At 36.2% G+C, this 7,068-nt stretch overlaps 1 protein-coding gene across 1 annotated transcript; it reads right to left on the bottom strand.

Moving 5' to 3' along the window:
- Window positions 1-1,778: 1,778 nt before the first annotated feature.
- prph2a (peripherin 2a (retinal degeneration, slow)) lies at window positions 1,779-6,861 on the bottom strand. Its single transcript, XM_051667321.1, has 3 exons — window positions 5,936-6,861; window positions 5,085-5,331; window positions 1,779-3,411 (listed from the first exon to the last, which is right to left on the bottom strand). The coding sequence occupies exons 1-3, from the start codon at window positions 6,514-6,516 to the stop codon at window positions 3,202-3,204; spliced, it is 1,038 nt and encodes a 345-aa protein (XP_051523281.1). The 5' UTR covers window positions 6,517-6,861; the 3' UTR covers window positions 1,779-3,201.
- Window positions 6,862-7,068: the final 207 nt, after the last annotated feature.

Raw genomic sequence — 7,068 nt, 5'->3', positions numbered from 1 at the left:
CAAAAAAATTAAATTGAAGTTTACTTAATCCATTTGAGTTTGGACTACATAAATACTTTTTGTAGCATTGATAAAACTGAGCAGGGGATTTTCATTTCCCATCATGGTTTGCATGGGACCAGATGGGGTAAACAAATGTTGAAATTAGGTGCTATTTTATGCATTTTTGAGCAAGATGAGAATAGGAGGATATGTGTTACCATTGTGGTTAAGATTGGTGCTTGTGCTTAGGTTTAGGATTGACTTTCACTTATAAGTGGTGCTTGTTTTGAGCGTTGCTTAGCTCTGTAAGCAGTTGCTATTAAATTGACAGTGCAACAGTTTCGCTGTCCTTACATTTGCTCACCTGGCATATACTGATGATTAATTCAATAAATTAAGTTGGACCATTACAATTTATTTATCTATTTAAAGGTGCAGTCAGTGCAACTTTTTGCTTGTGACATCTAGGACTTGCAGTGACACCTAGTGGCATGGATGCAGCGTCATTCAAAATTAAAAGTTTTCAGTCACAGGTGCCATTGTAGAAATTCACTATTCACAGTCAGCCATGATTAATTTAATCCAAGAGTGAAAGTGTCCAATAACAGGCTGGTTACTGAGATTAAGCGAGTAGTATTTGACTGGTCATGTGATCTCAACATGGCAGCCCCCATGGGGGGACCCTCTCCATGTAGGATAAAACAGCTTTTATAAGTTTACTAATATAACTAGATTCTTCATTTCATGTGAGTGCTCATTATTTTATATATATATGTTTAGACATTACAATTAATTTCTTTAGGAGTAAAACATTTTTAATGAGAAAAACATTACTGAGTGCACCTTTAAATTAAACATTTGTCATTTTAATTTGACGAACCTAATGAAGTTAAGTTAAAACTACTATAGTACATTGATTTGACCTAATCTAACTAAATTATGCTGTCTGAATGAAACTGATTTAATCTGAATGAAAGAAATTAAATTGCTTGCAAAAACTTTCCTAAATTCAATTAAGTAAGGGTAATCTGCACAACTCTCCTCAATCATAATTTCATGTTTGAGCCATGCTTGTCCTAATTACAGCTAAAAGGTCACTTTCTCTGTTTACATAAAAATCATAATGGACCATCTCTTGCATGGTTTTCCAGCATTACGAGGCATCATGTGAAATCGGAACTATAGAAATGCACAGTCTGGTTGAGACATGCTTGAACAGGGACATTCTGTATCCTACACAAACTCACTACTCTAGTACGCTGCACAAGGATATGCAGCAGTAGTCCAGGTCCCCTGCCAAGAAGTTAAGCTGAGCACACTCGAAAGCAGCTTACAGCCTTTATCAGATCAGCTGCTGTTTATGTTCTTGACGGCAAACCAAAATCCTCCCAAAAAGTGGCCCTCTTTAGTCCCAGACAACCTTTTAGAGCAATTATGCAGCTTATCTATGAAAATTAGACAATCTATCTACTGTATTTGTCTGTCTGTCTGTCCATCTATCCGACTATCTATCTATCTATCTATCATCATTTTCTTTTAAACATAGCACTACACAGACTCAAACACCATATGGTGAAACTCTATCAGACCTACTATTCAGATTCACTGCCATGTGCCATGCAGGAAAAACACCATGTGAAAGCAATAATCAGATAATTCTCAGCTGATCTCATTGGATAAGGCAAACCTCCCACAGAGCTCCCAGAGTGTCCTGCTCTTTGATTTCAGCAAATGACTGGACAATGCAAATTAGAATTTTTTTTTTTTTTTTTTACAATTAAACTTAATTTATTCACAATAACAATCACTAAGCACCAAACACTGTTCTATAGTAAAGTCAACTTTTCTTACAAACAGAATCATTTCAATTTATTTTTACAAAAAGAAAAATAGAATTTTGAATAATCCTGCACTATTTACATAGACATTTAATTGGAATATTTTTTTATTTAAATTTTTTTATATAATTACAAATAATTACACATTTGAGTATCAAGTGAGTTTCAGTCTCTGGCCTGGGACATTTTGTGTAGTTATTGTGTCGATGTAAAAGCACAGGAGATCCCAGCAGTGGGAATGCAGAAGTCACAGGTCAGGGTTTAGCTGCCAGTCTTAAGCTTTCTCTTCAGCTCAATGGGCCATCTCAAGCATCCCTTCACCCTGTACCTGCTTATCCCTCTGTACCATAGCACTTATTGGGGCCTTGAATGTTCCTGGTCTCCTAACATGGCAAAATCAGCCTCCCCTTTTAGCTCTGATGTATTTATCTTTAGGGGCAGATAATTCAACAGAGTATTTATTAGGCAGGTCACAAAAATAAACTTTCATACCCATATCCCAGTTCAAAGCTCTGGTCGTACTCATTTGAAACCATATTACAGCTCTTTTAGTTAGTGCTTCAAAAATACTATACATTTTTATTAAGCATTACTTAATTTTCAAGTAAAACAAATAAAACATCTACTTGTTGTCTCTCCATCCATCTTTGTCAAAAGTGTGTGCATTCTCATCTGTACATGTTTCGTACCTTGCTTCTTGCTCCTTATAGAATTTAAAAAGTAGTGTTTTCTTTTCTTTTGTCATACTTGTCACATGACAATTAAAGTGTGTTGTTAAAGGATATCCTATTAAATAAATGCCCTAACTGAACTGAGGTGTGGCATGGTTGGTTGCATAGGAGCAGTTGCAATGGGAGGACATCACACAGCTAGTTTCCACTTAATTTTTACACTATGCCAAATCCCAGAGTAGCCTTCCTCAGGTTGAATATCAACTCAAACATTAAATAAAACAAAATGAAAACTGAAGTAGAATGGTGAACTTAACATTTGACTATAACATTTTTTATGTTGTGCAGCAAAGTACAAAGTCAAATAGAGGAGCAAAGCTTGTAAAAAATACATTTTGAATACTTAAAGATTTTTTAATTTAGCCAATAATTTGGAAATTAATTTATGTTTTTTTCTGGGGATTTCAACATAATATTGTGCTACCATTTAAATGAAATATACAGATTTTATAAAAACAGAATATTACTAACTGACAAGGGTTTGTATTTTGGTTGTTGTAGTTTTTTCTTCTTCGCCAGGTCTTCATTAATTGGCTTCGTCTTCACTTTGTGTTGTGTGAGTGATATAGTTACAGTTTCTGATTCAGGCGGCGTCCCACAGCTCTCTACCTCGGGTAGGTGTGGCCAAAGTTCTAGTGGACTAAACTCACTCAGCTTACAGTGGCAACAGCCTCTTCCTGTGCTCCCTCCTCCACTTGATTGCCTTTGCCCATAACCTTCATCTTCGCCATGATGTCAGTGAAGGTCTCTTTGACAGTTTTCTCCAGGATCCAGCCCTCACTCTCGCTCTCAGGGTCTTCTGGGTTCACCAGCGTGGACAGAGAGGTGTTTACGTACTGTAGTCCAATCATTACAGCAATCTGAAGCAAAGCATGAAAGAGTTGAGCATGAAAGTATGGTATGTTTAATGTTAGATGCTGAAAATTATGTAAACATGTCTAGGCCACAATTCACCCCAAATTATATTTTGCATAAAGAAAATAAAGCCCACTTTTAGGACCATTAATATTTTTTGCATTGTAGCATTAACAATTCAGCATCTTTCAATGATAAACTTGTAATACAAAATTCTTATAATAATGTTTTACTTTTGAGTTTTTTATTATTAATCTTTAAGTCATTCTCATTAGATTTTGTACTGTAAAAAAGTAGTTTTTTTAACTGTATTATACTACAAAAATCATGTAATACAATGATTTTCTTTATCTAAATCATAATCATAAATATTACCATAATGAATATACTGGTACTTTGAAATTTAAATCATATATAAAAAAAAATGTCATATTATACTTATAATTATAATATAATATCTAATATAATTATATATATATATTATTTTATTTTTGTGTGTGTGTGTGTGTGTGTGTGTGTGTGTGTGTGTGTGTGTGTGTGTGTGTGAAATATGACCTGGACATTTTTTTGACAGGTGTTGTGAGATTCACCCAATGATCCTGGAGAATATTAAGAAATTAAACTATCAGAAAATCAAACAATCAATTGTTTGTTTAAACTCTAAATAAATAAAATGTTCTACATTTTGTCTACAGCATCTTAATTGGTGATTTAAAATCACCTTTTCCAAGAAAGCAAGGCCCAACTCTGCCCCATAGATTAGAACATTTGATCCTCCTGAATCTGCAGTGGCACCACACCATCTCACACTCCTAATCTCCACCAACTCTAGTTCAAGGTATTTCTGTTGCTATCGTTTGTTGTAAGCTAGGCAGATTTAGTTCAGAGTAATGTTATTAGACGTTTTCCATCAATATTCCAATTTTTTATATGTGCAAACAGATAACCTGATATGAGTTTTGTCAGATAATTTAAAAATTAAAATCCACAAGTGAAAATTATAATTTAATAAGACACACAAATCAATACGAATCAACCTGACTTTATTTGGTTACACATAAATGAAAGTTTTTGAGGGTTAGATCAGGTAGAAATAGTTCCTTATGGTTAAAATATTGTACTGTACTGTCAAAAGAATTCACTTTTTACAGTGAAGTTTCATGTAATTTATCTCAACAGTATTATTACAAGGTAGTCCATAAACATTTCTTGAAAAACATGTCAGATAGATGTTTTCCCTGTTGGTGCCATATTATGGGACTCATATTGACACTAAATGACAATGTTAAGGGAATGAAACTCCTGCCAGCAGAAACATGGAATGACGTTATCCAAAGATTAGCAATTACTCCTCTAACTAACCTTCACTTTTTAACCCTTTTGGAATTGTCTCAAAAGAAGAGTGAAGATCACCATTCTAATACATAGCCAAAACATTGGGCAACTTTGTTGGAATAATTATAATTTACTGTATTTGGGGACAGACACCAAAAACCTTCTTGCAATGGCAATTTACAGGATCGTGTGTCTGGACTGGACAAAATTTTACTTAAGTGCTGATCAGAGATCAGTTTGACCTTTATAGCATAGTCCATTAAGATTATAGTTAGATAATGTACATGATTAAGGGCTGATCCTGGATCAGCACATTAAGATACTCCAAAGCTAAATATCTTACTTCCAAGAGGGTGACCAGCAGCACAAGTAACCCAATGGTGCTCATCATTCCACCATAGTAGGATACAAGAGCATCTCGGCAGCCACGTTTCCAGATGTTGAGATCTTCGGTGTGGTGGTCATAGCTGTAGTGAGCCGAGTTGTTGGTTATTTGCTGTTGGATGCAGGGTCTTGGTGAGCTTGGGTTGCAACAACTGAAGGGAACTCCATCCATGAGGTATTTTCCATCCACATTGCTGCTGATTCGACTATGGACAAAAAAACAAAAGAAAAGTTGTTCCACCGTTGTGCAGATATACTTCAGTTTAGCCCTGGAATTTTTCCTGTATCATATATTATTTATTAGCTACTATAAATTATTATCCAAATAATTTAGGTCACTTTGGAGATTGGAGATTAGAACATCAATCAGCTATTAAATGTCCACTGATGTCACAAGGACTCTGCTAGTTACCTCAGTGTCTATTCCAAGCCAATCTACCTGGCCTTCAACTGATTGAAAAGGACATAAAGCTCTGAGGACAAGCAAATGTGATCCAAGAAGATTAACAACTAAATCCAAACTGGCTAACATGCCTCATACCACTTACACTGCAAACTGACCCCAGTAAATCACCCCAGGCCCACCTTCTCTTTAAACATTTCCACTACAAAATTATTCCCTACAATAATAAAACAAACATTCTGAGATGTTTATAGACCATAATACTGGTTTGTATCATATTGGTCACCTTAATAGAAGCATTAATAGTAGGCCTAATAAACATCTAAATTTCAGCTGATTCACTATTAAATGTTTAGTAAATTATGCCTGAACAAAATTGATTGAAAACTGCAAAAAGGAACACTCACTCTTTGACTTCCTTAGAGCTGAAGTCCAGGTAACGGTTGCTCACCCACTGGATCTCAAACCAATCTTTGTAGTTGTTGTTTCCGCAGCACCGGAACTCCATCTGCATAAGATCCAGAGTTCTCTTCATATAGCAGCGACCAGGTGTATCTGTGTCCTTGTAGTACTTCATTCCATTTTTCAGGCCCTCAGCTAGTGTAAACTCTAGAGGAATGCGCATGGCAAAACACAGAACCGCTGTGAGGACAAGCAAAACGTTAAAGAACAAACAACAAATGAGGAAGGGCTTCAGAACTGTCTTCCATTTTGCAAACTTGTTGGAATCAAGGGAATCATAGCAGATCTTGCCCCCAAAGGCATTGAGACAACATGCCAAAAGACCCACACCAATTAGCAGATTGGGTGCAAAATGACTCTCATTGTTGTCCATAAGTTCACTTCTCTTGCGCAGTTCAATTTTAAAGAAAAGGCCCATGCTGAAGACCAGCACGCCAGCCATTACGGAAAACCAGTACATGAGCCATAGCATCTGGGCCAGCTTCACCCGCTTCTGCAGATCAAACTTCACTTTCATAAGAGCCATGATGGACTACTAGTTAAAGTCCAGAGATAGAAAAAAAAAAAATTTTCAGAGTCTGATGATTTCCAAAAACAGAAGCTTACAATATATCAATACTCAAGGTATGTTCAAGGCGCAATGTGTAATCCATTCCAATAAAGCAAGGACCTGTTAGCTGTTTTCATGTTTGTCTTCGCACCCATAATAAACAAGGCCCAGATCGGTCTATAAGTAAACACAAGTGTAAAACATTATCTTCTCGATTCGCCACAAAAATGGATTTTCATCCACAATGATTAAAACGCAGCGGTGTGGACAGGTAACTGACGCAAATAGTGATGTCTCCCTTTCTGCAAAGGGAGGACAAAAGCCAAGGATCCAAATGATTAAACACAAAGTTACTGTACGTCATCCTAAACCCAGCTAATCACCATCATCCCATTTACAGAAATCCCTGGTTCACAGATGAGCCTATCTGTAAGCTGCTGCTATGGCATTTGATTGGCTTGATTGGTCACATGGTATGGCTGGTATCACTCAAGAACACCAGAAACCAGGAGCCAAAGACTTAAGACC

Source organism: Myxocyprinus asiaticus, chromosome 32, assembly GCF_019703515.2.
Source record: "Myxocyprinus asiaticus isolate MX2 ecotype Aquarium Trade chromosome 32, UBuf_Myxa_2, whole genome shotgun sequence".
NCBI classification, from domain to species: domain Eukaryota; kingdom Metazoa; phylum Chordata; class Actinopteri; order Cypriniformes; family Catostomidae; genus Myxocyprinus; species Myxocyprinus asiaticus.
Note: the sequence above shows the minus strand (reverse complement) of the source record. Positions and strands in the feature narration are given on the sequence as shown.

What these genes read in the sequence shown, in the direction of transcription:
- prph2a (XM_051667321.1), bottom strand. Translation starts at nt 6,516, where the DNA reads ATGGCTCTTATGAAAGTGAAGTTTGATCTGCAGAAGCGGGTGAAGCTG. An exon ending in AGCTCTAAGGAAGTCAAAGA is followed by an intron (nt 5,332 to 5,935) that starts GTGAGTGTTCCT and finishes TTTTGTCCATAG; the next exon opens with TCGAATCAGCAGCAATGTGG. An exon ending in TGCTGGTCACCCTCTTGGAA is followed by an intron (nt 3,412 to 5,084) that starts GTAAGATATTTA and finishes GCTTTGCTTCAG; the next exon opens with ATTGCTGTAATGATTGGACT.